Source organism: Chanodichthys erythropterus, chromosome 17 (genome assembly GCF_024489055.1).
Source record: "Chanodichthys erythropterus isolate Z2021 chromosome 17, ASM2448905v1, whole genome shotgun sequence".
NCBI lineage: Eukaryota > Metazoa > Chordata > Actinopteri > Cypriniformes > Xenocyprididae > Chanodichthys > Chanodichthys erythropterus.
Window position 1 is genome coordinate 24,787,547 of NC_090237.1, and position 27,324 is coordinate 24,814,870.

The 27,324-nt window shown below is 36.5% G+C and overlaps 1 protein-coding gene across 1 annotated transcript in view; it reads right to left on the reverse strand.

Moving 5' to 3' along the window:
* Positions 1–27,324, reverse strand: part of nbeab (neurobeachin b) — a 377,709-nt gene that overhangs the window by 248,422 nt on the left and 101,963 nt on the right. Inside the window, exons 3-12 of the mRNA XM_067364674.1 lie at positions 26,241–26,341; positions 25,565–25,660; positions 22,159–22,280; positions 19,284–19,410; positions 16,148–16,267; positions 13,896–14,042; positions 5,798–5,995; positions 5,364–5,497; positions 4,920–5,028; positions 1,186–1,338 (exon numbers count right to left, since the gene is read on the reverse strand). Of these exons, the coding sequence (XP_067220775.1) occupies positions 1,186–1,338; positions 4,920–5,028; positions 5,364–5,497; positions 5,798–5,995; positions 13,896–14,042; positions 16,148–16,267; positions 19,284–19,410; positions 22,159–22,280; positions 25,565–25,660; positions 26,241–26,341 (1,307 nt within the window). The remainder of the gene's footprint in view (positions 1–1,185; positions 1,339–4,919; positions 5,029–5,363; positions 5,498–5,797; positions 5,996–13,895; positions 14,043–16,147; positions 16,268–19,283; positions 19,411–22,158; positions 22,281–25,564; positions 25,661–26,240; positions 26,342–27,324) is intronic.

Sequence of the window (27,324 nt, forward strand, 5' to 3'; positions counted from 1 at the left end):
TTTTTGCTCACTTTCTTCCTTCCTTCCTTTTTTCCTTCAATGTAAAAAAAAAGGTTGGTTTAACTTAAAAAATTAAGTTACCTGTTGCCTTAAAATTATGAGTTCACTGAAACTAAAAATTTGAGTTAATATAATGAAGGTGATTGATTTAATCAACAGAAACTCAAAATATTATGTTATCTGAACCACATTCATTTTCTAAGTTGATTTAACAAAAAAAAAGTGATAAAATATTATTTTCTTTCTTTCTTTCTTTCTTTCTTTCTTTCTTTCTTTCTTTCTTTCTTTCTTTCTTTCTTTCTTTCTTTCTTTCTTACCATCCTTCCTTCCCTACTTAGAGAACTCCCACTATCTCTCTTCTTTTGGAATCATGGCAAGCTTCCAGCGACCAAAGGTCTTTGTTTTGATCCTGTTTGTGTTTGCGTATCTCCTTTATTTATTCATGACAGTCGGCAGCAGTGCAGAAACTGAAGTGAGCAATATTAGCAGCACAGAGTCTTGCCTCTTTTAGAAATGCCTCATCCTCTCCTTCATGGGTCATAACAAAGCAGGGTCAAATTTTAATTTCTAAGCTTGATCTTCGCTCTAAATTTACTAACCATCTGTGACGAGACAAACACTGAATTGTAAAATATCACTTTTCTTCAGGGCTGTGACATTTTGGCAGGTGACATGGTGAATGAGGTGGCAGACTGTGAAGTTGTTACTAATAAAAAAAAAAAAAAGAAAAGAAGCCGTTTAGGAGTAGTGAAACATTTCAATATAGAGCTTTTCTTGAAGCGTCATCTGCTTTTTAGATGATATGCAACTCATTATCAAGAGAGATCGATATGACTTTTTTTTTCTTTCATTAAAGTGTATTCAATGAGAAGGTATTGAAAAAAATTCAAAATAAGATAGAGGATGGGACTTGATTTTATGCATTAGAAATTGATTACATTTTATTAATAGTGGAGGAGAAGGGCTAAAAAATTAAGTGAAATCTTTGATGTCAGCTGAAAAGAAAAATGTTTCAGACACAGTCAAAGTTAACTTTAATTTGTTGTTCTGATGGGAACACTTGAAAAATAACTCTCTGCTTTATGGTTACTTCAGCAAATATCACCGTGTGCTCATCTGCCCATCACAGTATACTCAGATGCTCCTAATTGCAGTATCTTCTGGAAAAGACATGACCTTACTCACCTTTGCAGGTATGTGGATCCAAATAGCCGCATTGAACAGGATATGGTCACAGAGTTGTTTGAGGAGAGGTGCACCGTGGGTAAGGCCATCCAGGTATTTGGCAAAAGACAGGAACTGCTCCAGAACGGCCCTGGTGATGTGCACCCGCGATGACTGAGAAAAGATTTTTGTTAAGATTACCAAACCAAACTCTGACTGCCAATTTCCTAATGAAATAAATGAAAAAAACTACATCTTAAACTGGAAGCCATAGTTTGACTTTGTAGCAAAACAAGGACTTTAACTTTGTAGAGACTTTCTGTGTTATTAGTCTCAGCTGGCACCGGAGGTCCAGACAGGTGTGTGGTGTGGGACAGGAGTGAGTATAAACGAGACACAAACAGATGGCCGGCTACGTGTGAATGGGACGTCAGGCAGCGGGATCATTCAGGTGCCGTCTAGCTCAGATTTACAGCTGCTGCTGTTAAATGACGAAGTAAGGCTTTTACTCAAGTGCCAACTTTAGATGGAGCCAAAGGTACATTGAGACTATGAAATAAGGACAGCTATGAAGTAAAGGTAGCGAGAGGACAAAAGAAAAATGACACTGGGATAATTTGTATGTCATCGCATTAAACGCACGGACAAGGAAGAATACAATAGCGCCGTTGAACTGGCATTCACCGAGGAAATGCTGAAGTGCGCATTTGTCATTCATCAACCATAATGCGCTGTTTCTCCTCCGTCCTACCAAGTGAATTGTGTGCCTTTTTTTTTTTCTTTTTTTTATTCAGCTCGTACTTACAAAGTCAATTGAGGTCATGACAACTCTTTCTGAAAGAACAAATCTTAATACTCTCATAACCATTTAAAGAAAAGAGAAATCCATTGAGAGCTTTATGCATTGAGAAAAAGCACAATTTGTCAATTACACATCAAAATTCCTTGGAGTTTTGTAGTTTCAAGGTGAAGTATGTAATATTGACAGCTAGCGGGCAGTACGAATTCAAAATATTGGAGAGAGTTGTTTCCTCCACCCTCTCCTTAACAGACTCGACACTCACATGGGTTGCCAGACTGGAGGAACAAGCGCAACTGACAATGGAGAGCAATGAGCCTTATACACTGTAAGTTGATCAGCTAGTGTATTTTTATTGTTTTCGATTTAAAAATATGCGATCTCTGACCTAGTTTGTTTGGCTGGCTTCCGTGGCGACAATACGTTGTGTTTTCCACCAATTGTTAAGCCAGAGTGTCGAAATACTATTGGGTAAATTGGCAGTGGGCGGGGTCACAAAGACAAAAACAGACATTCTGACCCCGAATTTTCAAAGTAGAACGGTTGGCTGTAGCATTGTTTTTCGGAGAAACAAGTACTTGAACTTAGCATGTTTATTAACCAGTGTTAAAACACCTTTCACTTATCCAAATTAAAGCTGCTGTCCGTAACTTTTTTCATTAAAAATTATCCAAAATCATTTTTTGAGCAAGTACATAACCAGCCAGCGTTCAAAACTAGCTCCTTAACTTAGCCCGATTCACAGCGGTAAGCTTGTAATAATGTTTTATAATTCGGGTGGTACTGGTGGGTTTTCGCAGGAAATTCGAGCATGTCGCCGTTTGTCTTTGTGTCACGTCTGTTTGCATAAAGAATGAGTCCCAGCTAGGCTATATCGCATGTGAGGCAGATCATTTATAGCCTTTTCTCACAGCAGCTGCAATAATTAAACTTATCCTGTACCCCCTAGATCTTTTCAGGGGTCGTAACTTTTTGGATGGCTGATTGTATGGTATGACAAATTAACATTAGAGATTAGACTGTACAGAAATTGAAATCTACAGGTAACGTTAATACACACTAAATACACAGCCACGCATAGGCGTAATTTGCGGGTTGGACATGTGCTCAGTGCTCTTTGCCGCTGTTATCAGTGGTGCACACTGCGCAGTCTTCACATGGACGAGCGCTTCAATCTATTGCTTAATGCTTTTGCGAAGACTCTCTGTTCGTTCCGGTGAAATCACGAAACGGAATACACATAAACATGTCCCTGCTCTTGATATACAATCGCTGATGAACATCTTTGGTTTTAATAAGAAAAATTTTAATAATAATAATAATAAAAAAAAAATTATAATAATTATATGAGGGAGGATTAGAACCCAGAACCTCTGGCACGATGAACAAGAATTCTTCCACTAGTCCATCAGGACAAAGAAACATTAGATGCAGATCCACATATTTATTGACTAATATAAATACTCTCAAGACTAACAATATATAATAGTAGATGTAAGGATAAAACTATCATATTAAACATGAGGTCTATGTCAATAAATTTTGTGCATTTATTATTTTTATAATACACTTAATACATCCCACCACACACATTCCTGTCTCACCCACTGTTTAAAACAAAGTTACGCCACTGCACCCAATCAATGCTGATGTTGTTAACATTAACAATTTGAGAACAAAGTATAACAATATTAATAATAATAATAAACGGTTTGACGTGATCCGAGCAAAGCGATCGTTAGATTTTGTAACGTCTGGATAAGATCTGTCGTAGTCAACCAACTTTGGAATTTTCAGAATGCTTTTAGCGTCCTGAACAGTGCATGTAAATTACGAATCAGCTCCGGCCGGTCTAAGAAAACTTGGATTTGGCATCTTTGTGGCCCTGTCAGAAACTAACCAGAGAACCCCAGTCCCCAGCTCTGGGGACTTCAAGAGTCCCTCATGTGGGTTAAGTGCCAGACCAGCTAGACCAGCCAAATCTCAATACACACCACACACACACACGCACACACGCAGACACACAAACAAACACGTAATAAAGATTGTATGTGCAAAATATGACTATGCCTAAGTGTACCCACCATTGTATTTCAAGTTGCATATAGGTATCCCTACTATATAAGTTTAGCTAGGACTGTAGTTGTGCTAGTGTCATTTCTAACGATAAAATTTGACTGTAAACTATAACTTCTCTTGTATGCCTTTCCCACCTGACAAGTTTGGTTTCTTTGTAAAGCTCTTTTCATGCCTCATTCAACAAGGTATGTCACATTACTGTAAAATGCATTGTTCTATTTGTAATTCCCTCTTGGGTCAATATATGTATCATAATTAATCATAAGGCTTTATGATTTATTATATTCATATATTTCACCCATGAATTGATTAAATACTTGTAATATCGCTAAAGATTCATTACAATTTAATCACCACTGGCAGCATGATTTCTTGTAATGCTTCTTTTTTTTCTTCAGTTGGTCAAAACAAAAGTGGCAGATATGTTATTTACTTGTTCAGATTACATTTTCCAGTGAAAATTCTTACTTTGGTCATACTTCAAGATTACAATCTGTGATTCTGAAGTACAGCATCCACACCGATGTAGAGACTGACAGCAAACATTAGATTCATCTGTGCTGAGGAGCCGTGCCTATGCACAACCCACGTAAAGATGATAATTCCGCAAATAACTGCAATTGCAGGTTTCAAACAGAGATGGCAACAAAGATGATAAAAACTTTCGGACTGCAGCTTTAATGTGCAACTATAAGACATTTGTAAGCTTATTTCCCCAAAGAGTCTAACCAATGCTCTTAGCCGTGGAACTACCATTTTGCCTTAACAATGGTTTGGGAAAACCTATTTGGAAACTTTTATTTTTGCAATTCCATTTTGGTGCTGCTAACAGCACAAAAATCACAGACTTTTGAAAGCAAGAAAACAGTCACATCACCTTTTCCAGGAGGTACCCAATCACCAGGAAACCCTTCCCACCAAGCATCTGCTCTTGCATTGCCACTGAGCTCTTGAGAAGCTCCATCAGGAAGGCCAGAAGAGTTGAACTGCACCAAAACATCTCATTACACAACTATATTGGGTAACCTCTGCTGAAAGACTTGTCAGCCAAATATTAATGGAAAGAATGTAAGCTGAAAACATTTACAGTGGTGCTGTTCAATATTTTTGTGGAAACTATACATTTTCTTCCAGATTCTTTGATGAATAGAACAGAAGAAAGACAGCAATTATTTGAAATATAATTATTTTGTAACATTATAAATGTCTTTACTGTCACTTTTGATCAATTTAAGGCATCCTTGCTAAATAAAATAATTAATTTAATTAAAAAAAAAAATCTTACTGACCCCAAAATTTTGGTAGACATAATATTACTTACCACACTGTGGTTTCCACCTGGCTTTCATTGGACTGATGGAAATCCAGCTGTGCAAAGAGAGGAAACAGCACCTGGATGCCACCAATGGAGTGAATGGCACTATGAATGGAGTGCGTAACGATGGCCTTAACATCCTTACAGAAACAGAAGGGAAAATCACATGGATTAAAAAGTAGAGATCGATGTATTCAGTAATTAACTTTTTTTGCCATTGTTGAAAGTACCGACTCACATTAACCACTGACTAATCTCTGAGGAAATGTGTTCCTCCAAACAATTAACATTGAATGGCAAACACTGACATTATCTCATGGTGTTAGCTAAACAACGCAGCATCTGATTAACATTTAGAGACATTACCAACCATTGTGCAGTTTATTAAGGAATAAGAGAGCAGAAAGCAGTCTTAAAGTGTTAAGCAGAATATACTGTACCTGAAGCATTAGAGCGTGAGGCGAATGCACGAATATGGACGGGTTTTCTCTGGGCGAGGACTCCAAGCACAGCTGAGCATCTGTGGCTTTGGCGTTGTAAGTGAAGGAGATGCTGTTTGCTAACTTTCCATCATACAACACTTGTTTATGGTGGTCAGCCAGATGAATATCACTCTCTGATTTAAATTTAAAGGTGCTCTAGTGAGGTAAAAAAAAAAAAAAGATAAAGAGATAAATTAAAAAGAGAAGTCTAGACCAACACAGAAAGCTCAGATGGTTTAAATGTCACAATATTCACCTCTAAACGGTGTCTAACAAAGTAAGAAATGTTGGTGAAGGTGAGAAAATTAACTAATGAGTGAATTATCATAAAAATATCACAATGTATATTTAACGCTTCTTAAAACAGTACATCTGTGTAAATCATATTATTCCATGTGCTTATTAAAGGATTTACTATTCCTAGCATGAAAAGGAGAAGATTCTTTTTATGCAGTGATTAAATCTTATCCAAAGTCGTGGGAGCGCGATGAATAATAAATGAGCTTGGTGACATGAAATAATCATGAAGATGAAGTAGGGGCGATGTGGGAATCCCCCAGCTGAATTATCATTCATGAGGTTGTTTCGTGTGCTGTCAAATCAAAGGCCTGCAGCCCAACACCTGCAGCACATCCCAGGTGATGATGTCATCCAGATGTGACCTGCTCCAGATGTGTGCTAACTGCATTAACGTGCAGTGAGCAGACAATGATAACAAGGCATTTTTACAAAACCAACTTTGTTTTTATCTGCTTGACAACACTCGCATGAAAAGCACTGTTTATAATTTGTCATATGACCAGATAGCATATATATTTTTATACAACTGTTTGTTTTGGCCTCAAATCTGATTGGCTGAGAGCCTTTTCCAGTCATGCAATCCACCATAATTTTTACAGATACTACTGTTTTTGTATCACAGAATGTAGTTTTAAGAGTTTTTTTAGGCAAGAATGTAGTATTTAGACGTCAAATATGTGACTCATATATAAACATAGTGCCTATTTTACAATTTGTTTAGACGCTTTCGCAGAAGCCATTCAGCACGCATGTAACCCCTCCTATTCGAACTGCCCACTCTAAGCGGGTCTCGAACCCGGGTCTGCCGGCATGGGAGTCAGGTGCTCTAACAAGGAGGCTAAAGACCACAGTCTCTAGCGTCAGTTGCTAGAGCACTTCTTGAAATCAGGGCAGTGAGGTTTACACGCACAGCTCTTACCGGCCTACATCCGTTACACTCACCCCCCTAAATCTCACTCCCATCCGGGTCACGGCACCAGTGTCACCTCTCCTGTCCAAACCACCCACTCTAAAATGGTACTCGAACCCGGGTCCACTGGCATGGGAGTCAGACACTCTAACAAGGAGGCTAAAGACACGGAACACGGAACAGCTTTATTTCAGCCAGTCCTTCGGGAATTAGCTGCTGGCCATCACGTAGATAGTGGCTAAACATGAGATATAATTCTTTCGTCGTATATCAAACAGACTTGTTCCAGAGAAAATTAAGTTTCATAACTTTATGTTTAGGCTATATTTATCTTAAATCATGTACTAGAGTACTGCTTTTGTATGTTTTACTGAATTGTTTGCTTGTGTTTATTTTATATTCTCTTTTATCATGGCTATTATTGTTAACCTGTTAACTGTCACCCCCACTTTTTTTTTTTTCTTTTTGTTTTAGACAAGAAAATGCACTATCCAAACTTAAATGGTTGTAATTCAAGAATACTTTGGAGAATAGACATAAGGCTGGCCTTGTTTTAAAGATGATTTGGCAGATTATTGTAGAAGTGAAATATCTTATGTAAGTGAAACAGTAAAAAAGTTATAGAAGTTTAAGTTTATGAAAATGTAAAAATATAATATTTTAAATTTTATATAAAATATATATTTTACAAAACAAGTTTTACACTAAAACTGCAAGGAAATCAAAGCCAAAAATCTGAACAAGTTGTGTTCCAAATTTCAGGTTGATATCTCAAAAAATGAGCTTTCAGTAAGATTTTGTTTGGGCGCAGTACCACACTTTTTCACTAGATGACATCCAAGCACCATTACTGACCATATAAGGGAACCTCCATTTCCATATATGGTTTGAGTGATCTGAACCATATTTTCAATTATTTTCATACAATTTATGACATCCTATATAGTAGTAGAATGGGAAGTTTGGCAGAATTTGATATGAATTCAACCTCTAATAAACATAAAAACAACATGTATGTGGGTTATAGATCACCGCCACAATCATAAATGTTTTTTTTTTGTTTTTTGTTTTTTTCTATTAAAAACATTTCCAGACCATTTTTTCTCAAAAAAATTAATTGAATTGAATTGAAAACAGACATGTTTTAACCAAACTTTAAAGGTGCTCTAAGTGATCCTGGAGTAACTTCCTGTTGACGTTCGAAGTGTTGTCAAACAAAACAGAGGCTAGCTAGACCCTCCCTCCTCCTCCTCCTCCTCCCCTCCGTGCTTCCTGAAACAGTCACGAACGCACATTTAAAATCATTCTTGTTGGTTATTGGCTGGAGCATGTTTATTATGATTCATGGTCCAGGCTGCACCAGTTTGTTTTTGTTGCTGTTTTCGGAGCTTGTGGCGACTACAGAGGCCGCATTTTTTTACAGTGTGTTCAGGGGACAGGCAGCTAGCGGATAGTGAGGAGATGTTTGCTGTATGTGACAAAAAATGTTTTGTCCTAAAAACGCGTGACTTCACTTAGAGCACCTTTAATAATAACGACAATTACATAGAATCTTTCAATTGAATATTCGACAGAAATTCTAAAATTACTACTCCAGGAGAAACCTTTTTAAAAATGTCCATTAATCTAGTGCATTATGTACTGCATACTGTGGAGTATATACTGTATATTTCTTGCTATATAAATACTGTTGCTATAGTTCGAATAGTTGTTGTACACTACATTTTATTACATGCTATCTTTGCAATCAATTAATTAATTATTTTAGTAAATATCATCTAGGTTACTTAGTTTTACTTTTGTAAAACTGTCCTACATCTAACTCAAACAGTAATTAAAAAAGGAGATGTTAACAATTGCATTCAGAAACAAAATACATGGCCCTTTGTATTCATATTCCATTATCCATGTACTAACTGTGCACCGGTGTCTATTTAAAGATGTAGGAGGGTGTTTGTAATTAACTTGTTGTCGTTAAATAGATTATTACCTCGCGGAATACAGTTTCTAAGGCAATAAACCTGATGAAAATATTTTTCCATATTTTTCCTTTCACGGTCTGTGAGCAAATAAATCCAGCAGTATATACAAATCTGTTCAGCTTTACTGTTATCTTTATTCTATTAAAAATGAGGAAAACAGACAAAAAAAATAAAATAAAAATATTACATATTTGATGTTTTGTATGCTTATTTTGACCTAAAAAGATTTGTGTTGTTCGGTTTACTCTGCTGAACAGAGATAGCATAAATGTCACCTGTTTCTGGTCAGGTTTCTGCAGCAAACATATGATGCAGCACAAAGTAAATCTCAAAATCTATCAGATTGACTGGAAAAATAAATATCACAGCAGGTTAATGCATGTCAACAATGTGCAAGAATGTTGAAAGCACTGCCTCAGAAAAAAAATAAATCTGACAGGACGCTGACGTAACGTCTAATACACTTCTGACAGGAGCTGATGACATCATGCTCACATGTTCTCTCATAGTGAGACTATTGTTGCAGTAGCAACAGGGCATCTGTCTTCCATGACAACACAGAGAAAGACAAAGACAGGGACAAAGCATAGATATTATGTATCATCATCAAAGAATAATAATAATGAATGATGAAAATAATAATAAGAAATGTTTCTTGAGCAGCAAATCAGCATATTATAATGATTTCTAAAGGGTCATGTGACCATAGATGTATATGTATCAGCATGTCCGCCATCTTAGAATGGTCAACATTTCAGATGCTGTCACTCACAGTAAAAATCAATGAGTTTCCACAATACTCTGCAGATATTTAAATTCCTGAAGAAATGGGATATCCTTCAGATGTGAGAATGTGCTGGTTTGTGTTTTTTATAAGTATTAGCTCATCATAACAGGTTTTACTATGGTAACTTTTTAATGTCGAGTTAGATAATGCCTTTGTCTTGTATTATGTCCTGAAGTCTGTTTCAAATATACATAATCATCATACATGCTTCTAACTACGGTTGCAGACACTCTTACAATTTAAAATATCACTCATTTTAAATTGTAGTGTTCACAGACCGGCTTTGACCGTTCCAATATGACGGATGACTTACGTATAGTGGCCCATAGAAACAGCCACCAATGAGGCATCTATGTATATATTTCTATGCATATGACACTGAAGACTGGAGTAATGACTGCATCACAGGAACAAATGTATTAATATTTTACAACATTGCTGTTTTTTTTGTTTTGTTTTTTGTTTGTTTTTTAACCTTGATGAGCATAAGAGACTTTTTACTGATTGCACAACTTGCAAACATATTCTTCCAAGCTGAAGCAGCTAATATGAGACCAAACCTGTTTATTCTATCAAGGCATTTTAGACAAGACCTCAAATAAATGTGTCTGACTGGGGGTCAGTCTTTGTAGGCAGCAGCAGCAACAAGACGGTAATCGGGTCATCTTCAGATCAGTCACATAAAAATCACTGGAGACCGTGAGTTTACAGCCTGCCATAGCCCACTGTCTCTACGCGCCCGGGCAAAAAAGGCTATAAGGACCTAAGGGAGCTGACACATTACAGTCAACAGAACAAATAATGGTGTCAATGGTTGTTGAAGGGTAGGAAGCAGAAGTCACTAAAGGGTAGCAAACAAAAAAAAAAAGCTAGCATTTAAGCCAGCATGGTTTGGGAACACTGGGTTTCATTCACTAAGCATGCGTGCACACAAATTTGTGCATGAAATCTGCATATGAACACTTCATGATTCAAATCAAAATCATGATTCACCAAAAACTATCATACTAAAATGTATTCTTAATAAATGTATTCTAAAAAAAGCAAAGAGGTTAATAAAGGCCTTCTGATGTGAAGCGATGCATTTGTGTAAGAAAAATATCCATATTTAACAAGTTAAAAATATCTTGCTTCTGCCAGACCACCTTCCGTATTCAACTTACGAAAAAAAAGGGTAAATGACATTGCGTCAGTTACGCTTCTTTCGTAAGTTGAATACGGAAGGCGTATGACGTGGCCTAAGCATTTGGAACTGCGAGAGGCGTTACACTTTCTTCGTAAGTTGAATACGGAAGGCGGTCTGGATAGATATTTTACTTTATACCTTGTAAAATTTTTATTTATCTTGGCATAGTTAAATAACAAGAGTTCAGTACATGGAAATGACATACAGTGAGTCTCAAACTCACTCAAAAATCATTAATATGTATGACCCCAATATTTGCATATGCCAGCTCATGTTCAAGGCATTAGACAAGGGCAGCCAGTATTAACGTCTGGATCTGTGCACAGCTGAATCATCAGACTAGGTAAGCAAGCAAGGACAAAATGGCAGATGGAGCAATAATAACTGACATGATCCATGATATCATGATATTTTTAGTGATATTTGTAAATTGTCTTTCTAAATGTTCCGTTAGCATGTTGCTAATGTACTGTTAAATGTGGTTAAAGTTACCATCGTTTCTTACTGTATTCACTCAATAAGTAATTCAACTCATTACTAATTACTTCTTAAAATCCCTATAAACCCTGACCGGATAGACAATATAAAGGAAACTATTCTAATAATTTAAATATGAGTCAAACATGGAATAGTTTAGCCTTTTACAGCTTTTTAAAACATTTTAGCTTTATTAAAACATATAATTTGTAACAAATAGGGATGTCACGCTACCAAACATTTAGTAGTCAGTACAGATACCACCAAAAGTGCACAATACTTGATACCAAAGTCAATACCATGGAAAAATATTTAAAGATACAAATAAAACAGTTATATTTTTTTCAGGTAGGTCTAATAGTAGTAATTAAAAATACCACAGAAATTGAATAATCAAATATAAAATAACTCTGCATAGTCATAACTGTATAAATTAAATATAGATTAATCCTTATTAAAGCTTTTCTTTTGTTGTTTGTGTATCATTAATAATACAGACAGCCAATAGTAGACAGTAGCATGTTTTAAAGCCTAAGACCTGTTACACATGATGTTCACATTTACATAAACAACACGAATATACTCCAAGACGGGCATTTTGATATAACTATGTGTGTATTTGAACGTGTAATGTAATAAACCGCGAAAATCTACTTAGTAACGTGCTACACCCAACACTGCTTGAGGGTAAGGAAATCTTGTGCTAATTTTCATTTTAAAGTGAATTAATTATTTTAGAACTAATTCATGTGAATACGTACTTGTTGTGAATTAGGCAGAGATTTTTCGTGAGAAATTCTCCTGTGCGTACAATATGAAATAATCCATGCAATTACTAGTGAATGATTTTACAAAAAAGCAAGACAAAACAAAATATTCACTCAATCCACATTCATGTTTTGTTTTGCTACATTAAAAAATGAGTAAAGAATTGAAGAAAAAACGACTTTCTCTTATTTTCCACATTTATTTTAATTTTTGTCTCGCTTGCATAGGCAGGCTCTAATAAAAATAATTTTAAATATTTTTTTTTGTACCCTCATTCTGTCATTCTGTTCACAAACAGTTTTAGAAGGTAATTGCTTAGGGTTATCCATCACAATTAAAAACCCATTTCATCATGCTTTTCATCAAATGGGGGCCAGGCCCTGCGGTTTAGCCTTGCTACATAAACTCCAAAGGCCTTTGCCCTATTCCTAGACAAGGTAGATTCAACTGATCAGCCAGAAGAGCTGACAGATAGTCTGATGGCTTGCACTCCATTGAAATATACAACCCCTTTTCAGATTTCAAGAGACTCCATTCACAGGTTTATCTTGGGTGGGTAATTGCTTTCTCCCTGAAGCAGACTGCTCATTATTTCTGCCAACCTGTCCGTCATGACGACGTGAGGGGCAGCGGGAATCAGAGGTCTAGAAGCTCAATTAATAAGGGAAATGACCAGCCCACACTGATTAGAGAAAAACCAGTGCAAATGTCTACCAGATAGTTTAAAAACACACTAGGTAAAAATAAATAAATAATCTGTTAGGATGGGTTTTAGCAGTTATTAACATATTTGCCCTTTTAGATTACACAGCTCATAAGTAAAACACTGCTGTAATGGAGCAAAGACAATTGAGATGGTGTCAGAATTTGAAATTAAATTAGGAAAAGCTCATCACTCATAAACAATGGCTTTGAATCACTGTAATGTCATTTTTTGGGATACATATGCTATCCGTTCCATGCGTGTGGTTTATTGTTTTAGATAATGAGTCACTAATCAAAGCCTGCTGCTTCAGAGAAAATTAGACTTTGCACAATGAGACTGAAAAACTGCTGCGAGTCCCAATTACTAATAGGACAGAGCTTCATATTTAATAAGGATACAGCCTTGAAAAAGGAGAAACCTGCTCTGTTTACCCCATGGATGCAATTAAACGCTAAATCGCTTCAAAAGCACCTTGAGAATTAGCGACAAAAGGTCAGAGACATGAAAGGGAAAGAACTATAAACTATCCGGAGGCAGACTTCATCAACGGAAGACTTCATTAAGAAGCAAAACCAAGAAACTTTGCTGCCGTCAGTGTAAAAGCACTAATTTATGACAACAAAAAGAATAAGGTTCATCAAACAAACGTTTGGTAATAAGTAAATATGTAAATGCAGCATTTCTCACATCCTTTTCCCTGCTGAAAAAAAAAAAAAAAACTTTTTTTGTAACATGGTAGCTACACAATAATGACCAGCTTGAAATCAGCTGAGATTTAGATCTCAAAACTGTGGTTGTTTCCTCAGGGTGGTGAAATCATTGTTGGAACGCACATCAATCAATAATCAAATGTCACAGAAAGAGTTATAACATCTCTTGGAGATCAATGGTGTCTGTAAAGCGTTGGGGTGTAACGCACTTTGGCAAATCTGATACATACCTTGTATCCTGGGCCTAGTTGATGGATGGCAAATATCTGAGCAGGGTTTAGCGCTTCACTGAACACATAGATGGCTCCGAGCTGTCCGCAGAACACTCGGTTGGCGTCTGCCGTCTCAGATGAGCCGAGGAAACATTTGTCATAGCTCTGTGATAAGCACAAGAAAACAGCTTGGAGTTCTTAAAGCAATCTCTCAAAAGTGGATAGTAGGGAAAAAATAGAGAGCTGGAGTGGAAATATAGTGAATGTCAGTATGCAAACTCCATACTAAGCGACTAATGGTTCACAGTGTAATTGAGATGTAGCATTACAGAGATGTTATTCTGAGCTGAAACCTGCCTATTAGTTTAATCAAAATCAGCACCCAGGAGATCTGAGGTTAAGCACTGCTGGTCCAACCTTTTAATTATCTTACATTGCTTTCAGTGAGGTACAGGCAAAACAGAGGCAAAGGTCTGTGAATTTTAATCTAATCACCGAATCCCCAAGATATCCCCAAGTCTTATACAAAGCTTGAGCTGAAATATATAGTTCAGTCATCTTCTGAGCAGATGATTGGTTCACTTAAAGCCGATTGGTCGTCCAATCGTTTCTTTGTACTATCTATTAGGGCTGTGTATCAGCAAGAATCTGGTGATATGATACTTATCACAATACAGGCGTTACGATACAATATATTGCAATGTTTTGCGATACTGTAAGAAAGGCAATATATTGCGATATTTCTTGTTTTTTTAGAAAGAGGATGTAATTTTAGAAAAAAAAACTGTCAACCATATGTGTGAGGTCTGAAAACGCGCTCTGATGCCGGAAGTGATCTCTCGCACTCATTGACATATACAGTACACGCGAGACATCACTTCCGGCATCAGAGCGTGTTTTAAGATCTCACACACCGGATGCTCAAGGCAGTTGGACATAGTGGGGTATTAGAGGTAAAAAATGATATAAGTACTGTTCGGTTTCTCGCGCAAACCAATCGTTTCGTGTCTTAGGACATCAATGTGTCGTCACGAGCCGCAGGGTTTAATTTGGATTTGTCTGTGCATGTTTTTTTGAATCTTATAGATGGAGTTCTCATTGACATGCATTATACGACTGCAATGGTTGGAGTTAAAAATCATCATTCGTGTTTTACTGAAGAAACAAAGTCACCTACATCTTGGATGCCCTGCGGGTAAGCAGATAAACATCAAATTTTCATTTTTGGGTGAACTATCCCTGTAAGTGACTGCAGGATTTCTTTAGGTGTATGTTTTAAAGGTTTACAGTATAGCAGTTTTTAATTTCTAAAGTATTTAACAACAGAAAGTGCATAGTCCATTCCATGACTGCGTGGATATTTTGTTATATTTATTAATGTAAAGCTGCTTGCTTTAAAGCATTCTATTGTATAAAGTGCTATTTAAATAAACGTGCCTTCACTGAAGAGCTGGTGTAAACATATCCACATGATCAGATGCTTTCTTTCTGCTTCCACCGCTGTCATTTTGTTGGGTTTAAACCGAACACAAAGCTACAAATCTTGGATGTAAACAAATAAATACATAAATATCGATACAGTTTCGCCAAACATAATATCACGATATTCACATGTATCGATATTTTCTTACACCCCTACTATCTATGTAACCTATTTATTCCTGACTTCGAATCGGATCAGTCACTGCAGCGCGCCATGGGATTTTGCTAGACCTCCACCTTCCCCAGCACCACCTGCCTAGATCAGCTCAGGGGTTCTGCCTATGTTTCCTTGCAGCAGGCTGAATTCAATTCACTGTTTTCATCACTCACTCATCTAGCAGCAGCAAACATAGCAGATCTAGTCCACCAAGACCAAGCCTATGTACATTCCTTGCTTATTAAAAAATGCTGGTTAAAATAATTCCAAAAGTTGTCATGGTTGATTAAAAAAAAATCAAATTTGATTAAACTGTCCCATGTTCATCATATTGCAAAAAAAAACCCAAAACAAACATTAATCAGCATCAAAAAGACAGCAAAATACTGATTAAGAAAATTATTCAGCATCAAAAAGACAAGTTATTTTTGTAGCACACATACTGCTGTATAGGCTAAACTGCATGATAGGTTTGACATGCTGGCAGCAATATTTATTTATTCTGAAACTGTGGTAAATCAATGCATTTTTTATGGTTTAATTTCACACTGTGCCGACAGTGGTGATGATATTACCCCGAGAGAACATCCGGCAGCTACAGACAGAGAGAGCGATAGCAAAGGGGCCTTACGTCGTTGGTGTTGACGTGCCAAGCCATGTCACCGTAAGAGACAAGCTGTCCATTGACGTAGCAGCGAATCTCACTGTTCCTCCAGCGGTTGTAGATGTGAACGATGCTGATCATGTACCACTAGAGAAAGAAAAACATATTAGTGCATACCTGTAGCAGAACATGAGGAAAGAGTCGTCTGTTTAAATAATTCAGCGTTTCTCAACTGGTGGATCATAATCTAAAAATCAGGATCGCATATTGTTGAAGCATCAGAGTTCATGGTTATATTGATACACTTGTATAAATAATAATAATAATAATAATATGTTGTGATATTATTAGCATGAAATGAACCCTTTTCAAGTTTTAATGCACACTGTCAATGACTTATCAGTGTTTGTTATTCCAAAGATAATATTAACATGTCAGATATCACTGTCAAGTTGCATGTATAAAACACTGATAATATAACAGTAATTGAATTATAACTACTTCTTAATAGCAAACTAATTCAGCAACACTCATTTGAAAGCCAAATGCTGCAATTTCTAAGAAAATTGGGCTCGATCAAGTTTTAGATGGACAGAATCTTTTCAGAATATTTTTTTTAAAATGGGGTTTTAGCTGTATTTTTCTTCCTCGGCACTGGAAGCACAAAATTCAACCCAAAACCATTTTCATGGGCAGCAGGCAGAAGGTCTAATGCAGTAAAAATTTGCATTTAGATATAAATAATACATCAGATCTTGAGTGAGAGGAGAATAGAGGAGAGGAGAGGAGAAGAAGCAGACAGAGGCAGAAAGGAAATCAGACTAGTGAGGGAGTAAAGGCAGGTTTACTTAGCAGAAGACAAGGGTCATTACAGATTTCATTTCTGTCAATGTGACACCACACGAAACAGTCACGAAATGGAGCAGTGTTTCAAACACATTCAGGACAAGAAGCATGTTCTGTGTGTGCTCTTTTCGCTGTATATTTTCAGAGCAATGTAACATCCATTAATCAGCGTTTTCTCTTTCATACTAACTAATTGTTAAAACAACATGCCTAACATATCCATGTAGCTACATTTAAAAAAAAATACATAATCATATATGCATGAACTATGATAAGTTTCTATTGTCATTCTGTCAATTTATCTGCATTTTTTAATCTTCAAAACAAGAACACATCCAAATGTACTAAGAGAGTTCCTACACAGCCTGTTATCGTTTATATTAAGTCACTAAATCAAAAATCCCATTATTAGGAAGACGAAAAAAATAAAAACCCTATGAATCTAACCCACTGGAGATCTACAACAGTTCATTACATGTGTGTAACAGTGGGTAATCCAATGAGCTACTAAAATGCATTTCTCTTTTTAAACTGTAATAAAAAGATAAACTGTTGTTTTATCAGGATTGGACCACATTGGCTTCCATACATCTGTACATCAACATTTTATTCAATTAAACTCATAGAAGTAGCTGAAAATTAAAATATTAATTGGTCTGCTCTTTTTCTGTTGAATATAAATGTGCTATTTAAATGTAACTATTTAGCTCATCCTATTATTTGTCATACATTTATATATATATATATATATATATATATATATATATATATATATATATATATATATATATATATACAGCTATGGAAAAAATTAAGAGACCACTCCAAGTTCAGAAATCAATGTTAAGTGGTCTCTTAATTTTTTCCATAGCTGTATATATATATATATATATATATATATATATTTATTTATTTATTTATTTATTTATCTATTTATTTATTTATTTATTTATTTATTTATTTATTTATTTATTTATTTATTTATTGGGAAAGTTCACCCAAAAATGAAAATGATCCCAGGATTTACTCACCCTCAAGCCATCCTAGGTGTGTATGACTATCTTCTTTTAGACGAACAGAATCAGAGATAAATTTAAAAATATCTTTAGTCCTCCAAGGTTTATAATGGTTGTGAATGGGGGGGCCGTGTTTTGAAGTAAAAAAAAAAAAAATGCATCCATCCATAAAAAGAAACGTAATCCATACGACTCCAGTGGGTTAATAAAGGCCTTCTGAAGCGAAGCGATGCGTTTTTGTAAAAAAAAAAAAAAAAAATCCATATTTAAAACTTTATAAATTCAAATAACTAGATTCCGGCGGACGACCGTACGCAGAATGCGCAAGTCGATTTGCGCCAACTGAGTAATCCTCTGATGCAATGTATGACACAGGATGTAGGAGTATTGTAAGCTTAGACACCTCTCATGGTTCAATCAAATAGGGCTGTGCAACAAACTTAAGCTCCTCTTCTTTTATATCAAAATCCTCTTAAAATTTCTCTTTAAAAATTGGATATTGGTTATTTTCTTACAAAAATTCATTGCTTCGCTTCAGAAGGCCTTTATTAACCCACTGGAGTTATATGGATTACTTTTTTTTTTTATGGATGGATGCATTATTTTTGACTTCAAAACGCAGCCCCCCATTCACTACCATTATAAAGCTTGGAGGACTAAGGATATTTTTAAATACATCTCTGATTGTGTTTGTCTGAAAGAAGAAAGTCATACACACCTAGGATGGGTTGAGGGTGAGTAAATCATGGGATAATTTTCATTTTTGGGTGAACTATCCCATTAATAAAGTTGCATTATCTTGTTTCACACGATATGCAAAATAGTTCCCGCAACTGTACGACTGAACTGTAAGATTTGATTTTAGGAAAGACCTTGTCGAGCCTAAGAGCAAAAGAGCAAGTTGGAGTAATTAACGTTTATAAAGAGTACACCAGCTAAGAGCATTAAATATTGAGTAGAAACAAGAAAATCATTTATTAGACAGATGTTTCAAAACTGCAGCAGCTGTGCAGTGATTTCCAAGAGATTTCCCTTCGATTCAAGAAAACAAAAACAAATACAGAAAATGGCCTCAGTTATCTCATGTCCTGGGGTTCAGTAACAGTTTGTAAACAGCATATTTAGCCCAGTTAACTGGATCATACATCCTCCGGCACAGCTTCCTGATTTGCACTGAGCATCACAGCAAGAAAATTCACAAGTGCATCCACTCAATTCTTACTCCTTCACAACACAATCAGTAGATTACTACAGATGCTAGTAGGAGAGAGAGAAAATCAAAGTCAGAAATGAAAGCCTACCTTGCGGGGCTGAAAGTCATATTTCACGCAGTGCTGGAAGCCCTTTCCTTTCGACTTCAATGATGTCACAATCAAGCAGTTACCCACAAAATGTGCAGAGTAGCCGATTCCTTTGCTTGTGCGGAAACTGAAATTGAGAAATCAATAAATACACATATAGTATACTGTATCGCATAACACTTTAATGTGATGTATTTGCAAAATATACTTTCTTAACATCCCCTACTGGGGGAAAGAAAAAAAGGTGGTCAGCAACCAGGCAGTTGTCCATTGGTCACACTTTTCTGGTTTGATGGTTTTATTTGGTTTACATGCAGGCATAGTGAGACCATCTAAACCAGCTTAAGTTGGTTTAAGCGTGCTATGATAGTAGTAATTAACAACCCTGCTATACTAGCTTACTTTTGATTTGCTGGCTTTAATTGGTGTCTTATATAGGAGTTTTGGCCACTTTTCAGCTGGTCAGACTGCAAAAGCGGCTTTCTGACCAGCTAAACCAGGATAACAGTTTAGCTAGGCTGGGAGATTATTTTAAACCAGCTCAGTCCATCTTAGACCAGCTTCAACCACTAATGCTAGTTTAAGATGTTCTCATTCAGCATGATAGAGAAAGTCCCATCTTAAAGGGTTAGTTCACCCCAAAAAAATTAAAATTGTGTCATTAATTACTCACCCTCATGTCATTCCACACCTGTAAGACCTTCATTCATCTTTGGAACACAAATTAAGATATTTTTGATAAAATCTGATGGCTCAGTGAGGCCTGCATTGCCAGCAAGATAATGAACACTTTAAATGCCCAAAAAGCTACTAAAGACATATTTAAAACAGTTCACCTGACTACAGTGGTTCAACCTTAATGTTATGAAGCGACGAGAATACTTATTTTGCACCAAAAAAACTAAATAATGACTTTATTCAACAATTTCTAGTGATAGTCGATTTCAAAACACTGCTTCATGAAGCTTTGAAGCTTTACGAATCTTTTGTTTCAAATCAGTGGTTCGGAGCGCGCATGAAACTGCCAAAGTCACGCCCCCCAGTGGTGAACCATTGAAATTTCGAAATACTTATGACGTAACAAAGCCTTGTTTACTAAAATCACGTGACTTTGATATCCAGTTTGATACACACTCCGAACCACTGATTCGAAACAAAAGATTCGTAAAGGTTTGAAGCTTCATGAAGCAGAGTTTTGAAATCGCCCATTGTTATCATTGATATTGTTAAATAAAGTCGCACAAAAAGTATTCTTGTCGCTTCATAGCATTAAGGTTGAACCACTGTAGTCACATTAACTGTTTGAAATATGTCTTTAGTAGCTTTCTGGGCATTTAAAGTGTTAATTATCTTGCTGGCAATGGAGGCCTCACTGAGCCATCAGATTTTATCAAAAATATCTTAATTTGTTTTCCGAAGATGAGCAAAGGTCTCACGGGTGTGGAACGACATGAGGGTGAGTAATTAATGGCTGAACTACCCTTTTGAACTTTCTATTGAAACTTGTTAAACCAAAAAGATGGGTTTGCTGGTCTTAGCTGTTTAAGTTGATCTCCAAGCCTGGCTGTGTTGGTCTACCAGCTTAAAGTGTCTAAAACCCCTCTAAAACCAGCCAACAGAGCAGTTTGACCAGACATGGAAACTAGAAAACCAGCTTATTCTGCTCTACGAGGGTTTTTAACAGGGTGTGTAGGTTTCCTGATATGCATTAGCTAGTTTCCTCTCCAAAACAGAGAGAGTAAAGATATATGTCTACATTTCAAAATGTCAAAGACAGTTTTGTGTTCACTGTTCCCTACAATAAGACTATAAACCGTCACATACAAGAAAACTAACAGCAAAAGAGATCGTTTTAGCGTCTTCAAGAGCAGAGAATAAGAGTGATTCTCAGCGTGAATCAATACTCTGTTCCTTTGCGAACATCTCCTTTTATTCCGAATCTGTGTCACGCACAGATTGAACTCTGAGTTTGTGTGAGCGGTCCTGCTCTTGGCAGCTCCAGGCTACAGATCTGGCAGCACAACAGCAAGCGGGACACAGCGCTCACTCTCAAACCCAGCATTTAAGAACGGTAGCTAGCATTATTAGCGTGGCAGACTTCAACAGCACTGTTTTGTAACCTCCTCACAAAGCCCTGGGCAGTTTCTCAGTTCCTGGATCTACATAATGCATGGAGGAATTTGTATATTCAAGAACATATGAAAAACACTTTCTTTAAAATTATTTGTTAGATGGGCAATATATTTGTAAACTAACATCAGAGGGAAATGCTGATGGGGGGAAAAAAAAAAAAATGAGCAAGGCTGTTCAAAAATGGATGTTGTCTTTCTCTCTCTCAAAATGCACTCACTCCTTCTCCCTCGAGGACCGTTTTCCCTCGCTCCTGGAACCCTGGCCAATAAACACGCGTCTGTGCTATTGATCTGAGCTCTAATTACCCACAAGTCTCTACATACGATGCTCTTTTTGCCTGGCTGACATTAAAAGCCCAAATTAATGTCTATTTCCACCCTGGTGTCGTTCTGCAAAGATTTTCAAATGATTCTAGAACATTCTGCCCTGGGTTCAAACACCTATTGCTTTAATCAGCAGAATCTGACCTAATTCCCTTTTATGCTTGCATAATCCACCACATCATCAGAAAACAAAATCTTCAAACAAAGCTCATTATATAAGTGGTAAAGCAGCCAGAACTCTCTCACTCTCACTCTCTCTTTCTCTCTGTGTGTTAAACACTAAAACAAAGCCACTCAGTATAATGTACTTACAGAAGCAAGCCCTGAAGGTCATTTTCTTTTCTGCTAAGCAAGTTTTATCTAAGAGTTGACAAAGTTAAATATAACCACATTAAAGCGTAGGCTGTGAATGTAGTCACCAGTAAAGGTAGGGTTTGTCTTTGTCCACGTTGATGTTGTTCAAAGGATCCATGCGAAACCAGGTGTTGAGGGTGAAGCCGTTCTGATAAGGCCATTTGGCAATAGGAGGTAATGCAATTGCCTGTCAGAAAACAGAAATCAGAAAAATACATGTAATGTATTGATTTTTTAACATGCTATACATTTTTATTTTACATGATACTGTTCAGCTCTTCTAAAAATCCAATAATTATAAAAGTACTTATTGTTCCAACATATAGCCATCCATATATATATGTGAAAATTTACATATGAAAATTTATATAAAAAATGTCTGAATATATATATATATAGTCAAACCCAAAAATATTCAGACATTTTTTATATGAATTTTAATTTATGTAAGTGAGGATAGCAAAATAAAGTATAAAAATTTGGAACCAACAATTATTATTTTATTATATTATTACCATTTTTTTTTTTTACTATAGTGAATAAACTGTATTAATGAATGAAATGTTCAAGGTGTCTGAATAAATTTTGGTTATATATATATATATATATATTAGTGGTGGGCCGTTAACGGCGTTAACGTGCTGCGTTAACGCGAGACTCTTATCGGGCGATAAAAAAAATATCGCCGTTAATCTATTCTCAAAGTTGGGTTGGGAGCTGGGTCTATTCTACACAAGTTATGATGACTTTCACCTTGATATTTTAGCGCGGATGTATACCTAGCCGAACTGACCCTTCTCAAAGAACCTCTAGCCCCCCTTAGTTACTGTTGCTTTGGTCGACAAGCCGTGGTGCTGTCAGGCCCGTCACGTCACACAGTGATAAATGCATCACGGAGCAGAGGACACTGACAAGACAAAGCAGGTAACTTATGATATTTAACAAAGTCCCAGCTTTAAAACTGTGTAGTTTTTTAAGAAATTCAAACAATAAAACCCGTTTTCTTTAATGTGTTGTGACCATGGTCGTGACAGATTGCTGTAGCGCCTCAGCTCAAGAGGCTCGTAAACTGATCATCTCTTATCAGGCCATTTATAGCATCAGATAAACATGAATGAACATCAGAATCAGTGTTGTTTCAAACGCGGTAAGATGTCAATATACAAAATATAACCTATACAAAAGTTTAACTCCACTGAGGTTAATCTTCTCTAGTCATTTGCTGCGTTCCAATTCGCCTACTTATACTACGCCCTAAAATATGTACTCTTTCTGTGAACAAAAAGTACTTAGGCTACTTTTGAGTGTGTAGCAAAAGAGTAGACAAGCTTTGGGACATACTATCACGTCATACAGTTGCGTCTTTGCTCTCTGTCGCATCCTGTCACCGTAAACTGGCCTGTCAATCATTTTACATCCTCCACATTTCATTTAGCTAATTTCCTGCCGTATCGGAGAGAAATGCAGCACGTTGATCTGCAGTCGCGGGTCTTTCATGTGGAGAACTCTCCTCATATTAATGCATAAAGATGCATTCAAAAGTTAATGGCCAATCCGATCTTTATAAAAGTCCACATTGGTATTTGCAGATGAAAAATAACACATATAACATTAAATAAATATTTTCTATCAGTTTGAACGGATTATTAGTCACTCAAACAACCTCTCAACGTTGATCGTGCATATTCGTCATGTTTTGTAGTTTTTAACACTTTTTACTTGTGTTTGTAGTTCTGAACTGAATCCTCGTACAACGTGCCATGGGTTGTGGGCAATATTAACTTTTATAGTGTGCACGGATCCACACTTCGAAAATCTACCGGAAATAGTAGACCATCCGGGGTCTTTTGGCATACTCTTTTCAACATACTATGCTTTGGCACACACTTATTTTAATCTCACATACTATTTAGGATGGATAGTATGGACATTGGGACGCAGGGACAATTTGGGTATCTCACATATTCTGAATGTCTTTGGCAGAATTCAAATAAGCCATTTAATCTAGATTAAAAAAATTAATCTATGCCCACCTCTAATATATATATATAAAGATAGATAGATAAATTGATTGATCAAAACTGAGATTAAAGATTTGCACAAAAAAAAAAAAAAATCCTTCCAGAATCCTGAAAAAAAAAAAAGAGAAAAAAGTCACAGTTTCCACAAAAATATTAAGTGGCACATCTGATTTCAATATTGATTATAATAAAGGAAATTTTCAAATCAGCATAGAATGATTGACATGATCATGTGACATTGAATGTGACACTGAAAATTCAGCTTTGCAACCACAGGAATAAATTTTATTTTAAAATATATTAAAATAGACAATAGTTATTACTGTAATATTACTGTAATTATTGTATTTTTAAATACATAAATGCAGCCTTGGTAAACATAAGACACTTTCAAAAACATTTAAAAAATCTTACTGACCACATAATTTTAATATAAGTGTGCATAATAAAAATGTTTGCTTTGTGAAATATCAATTAAAGGGATAGTTCACCCAAAAATGAAAATTTGATGTTTATCTGCTTACCCCCAGTGCATCCAAGATGTAGATGACTTTTTTTCTTCAGTCGAACGCAAATTATGATTTTTAACTGCAACCGCTGCCGTCTGTCAGTCAAATAATAGCAGTGATTGGGAACTTGAACAATAAGAGTCGAAAAAACTTCCATAGACAAATCCAAATTAAACCCTGCGGCTCGTGACATTGATGTCCTAAGACACGAAACGATCGGTTTGTGCGAGAAACCGAACAGTATTTATATAATTTTTTACCTCTAATACACCACTATGTCCAACTTCGTTCAGCTTCCGGCTAGTGAGGTCAGATCGCGCTCTGACAACGCAAGTGATGTCTCGCGCTCATTGAAGTATATGGGCGAGACATCACTTCCGTCACCACAACGCGTTTTTTGACCTCACTAACAGGAAGCTGAACGGAGTTGGACATAGTGGTGTATTAGAGGTAAAAATTATATAAATAATGTATGGTTTCTCGCACAAACCGATCGTTTCGTCTCTTAGGACATTAATGTGTCGTCACGAGCCGCAGGTTTTAATTTTGATTTGTCTAAGCAAGTTTTATTTACTGTTATAGTTGAAGTTCCCTTCTACTGCTATTATTTGACTGACAGACGGCAGCGGTTGCAGTTAAAAATCATAATTTGCGTTCGACTGAAGAAAAAAAGTCACCTACATCTTGGATGCACTGGGGGTAAGCAGATAAACATCAAATTTTCATTTTTGGGTGAACTATCCCTTTAATGATTTATTTTAGTTTTTTTATATTTATTTATTTATTTATTTAGGCAAAACTGAGTTTAAATATTTTGTCAGTTATCATCCATATCATGAAAATAACAGTTTAAAAACAACATTTAATTTAACTTCACGACGAATTAAATTAAAAGGAGATGCAAATGTGCATAATGTGGAAAAAAATGCAGGGTCACTCACAGCTGCACTTCGGCCAGGGAAGTTGAAAAAAGTGTCGGGTCCGTGTCTCTGAGCCATTTGAGTGAGAACTGAGAGCAGTTTGACTGCATGTCTTGGCTGTGGAAGACAGAAGTACGTGACAGGTAAGATAAGCGACTTATGGAAAACGCAAATCACAATAAATAAACTCCCACAGGACCTTCTCAGCAAGAACTTCTGAAATGCTCCATTTTAAATGTAATGTTTTGCCTCACTAAATCAGTTTTGATTTAAGAACTTCGATCCAGTCCGTCATATTCTCACCTGTTTTGGCAAGCTAATGAAAACACTGCTGATCAATACATTTTATTTTCATGTCTCGTAACTAATCATCTTATTAAAGCCCAAGTCCTCACACAAGTCTCTCTTTTTTTCTCCAAAAGGGGTACTTCACTCTATCCAAAAACATAAAGCTATTGTGACAACATCCTCACTTTGGTGTCCGCCAGCAGTTGATGTTCTGTCAATATCCCTCACTCGAGAGAACAGTGAATCGATACCTGGGCAGGCCTGATCTGCTCTGCTCTGCGGTTGATTGCTCCAGAGATCCAGGCTCCAAAAAAAAAGGCTCCGAAACGATCTCCAAAAGCAGTGAAGCTAACAACCCCTTGGAGCCCCAAAGCCCTACATGAGTATTCACTCATTTTCAGTGGCTTACCCACAACCCTCCTTCTCCTCTCAGCATGCTGAAGAGCAGTTTGAGTTCTTTGACGGTGATACTGTAGCTGGCCAGAACTCCCAGCATATCCACCAGCAAGTCTGTTCATCATAGAAAAGAAAAAAAACAGGGAGACAAAAAGACGTTAGTTCTGGATTACTGAAGTGTGCACAGTGTGGATGTAAACAGTAGGATTCCCTGAGGCACAGGTGTGCAACTTACACAAGACACTGTATTTTAACACAGTGCAAAATAGCAATTTCACAGTAACACGTGCAGGAGGATCAAACAGACCCCCAGAAAGCACCTTTCCTGAGTCTGTTAGCATAAGCCGGAAAGCCCTTGGAGAACTTCCATTGTTCAAAATAATGTAACTTAGTTAAACAAAACAAAGTTTAAAGTCACAATATGTAAGATATTTGGATTGAAATATCCAAAAACACTAGAACAATGTTATAGATGCAGAGAAATCGAATCATTGTTCTATAGCTCAACACGGTTAGTTTTATTGTTTGAATCTTGTTTTCTTGATTTACCGTGAGTAACACGTTTGTACCATGCCTCAGAGACAATGCTATTTTGTCAAGTGGCTAACATAGCATAATCAGAAAGAGCTTTATTTGTAGTAACAATAATACAGCATTTTCTCCACCATACAATATATTTTAAAAGTAAACGCATTCCATTTAGCAACAAAAGCAAAGACTATAGAATAATACAAGACTTGTATTGTTTTGAATGGGAGAAAGTGTAACGCACAATATGGCGGAATAAGTCCCGCCTTCTATAGAAACAGTCAGACACGCGCCTCCGAAGAGACGCGCATTTAGGTCTGCGCATGCGCATTAGCTTGATCCAGCCTGAAAAATGCAGTTTTTTTGTCATGATTCAAGCGTTTAGAAACTAAATTTATGAGCCGGTTGTTGTCAGATTTCATTGGTGATTTCAAATATGAAATTTAATCGTAATGTTGGCGAACAGTTTTTGGAGAATTTGATGTTTCCCCATTCAAAGAGATTGCATGATGCCCAGAATGCCCGAGAGGCGTTTCAAAGATGGCTGCCGAGTAAAATGACTTGTCTTA